Source organism: Penaeus monodon, chromosome 30 (genome assembly GCF_015228065.2).
Source record: "Penaeus monodon isolate SGIC_2016 chromosome 30, NSTDA_Pmon_1, whole genome shotgun sequence".
Classification (NCBI taxonomy): Eukaryota; Metazoa; Arthropoda; class Malacostraca; order Decapoda; family Penaeidae; genus Penaeus; species Penaeus monodon.
Genome location: NC_051415.1, coordinates 8114138 through 8114340, shown reverse-complemented (window position 1 = coordinate 8114340; position 203 = coordinate 8114138). Strand labels below are relative to the sequence as shown.

The 203-nt window shown below is 55.7% G+C and overlaps 1 protein-coding gene across 1 annotated transcript in view; it reads right to left on the bottom strand.

The window, feature by feature from the left end:
* The window catches only part of LOC119592339, a 39276-nt gene that overhangs the window by 3793 nt on the left and 35280 nt on the right, over window positions 1-203 (bottom strand). Inside the window, 1 exon segment of the mRNA XM_037941166.1 lies at window positions 13-115. Coding sequence (XP_037797094.1) covers window positions 13-115 — 103 coding nt within the window.

Sequence of the window (203 nt, the reverse complement as noted above, 5' to 3'; positions counted from 1 at the left end):
GAGAACAGTTACCGTGGGACACCAAGCCGCCGATCTCCGTGACGACCCCAGATAGCAAGGGGAAGTAAGGGGTCCAGCCGACGTCCGTGCTGCGTGTGACCAGGATGTCGCCGTTCTGAGCGAGGGGAAAGGGCCATTGTGAGGAATCGAGTTTGGGGATTCTCTGGTTGGATTTCCCATTTATTTGAGTATTGTGCGAGGTT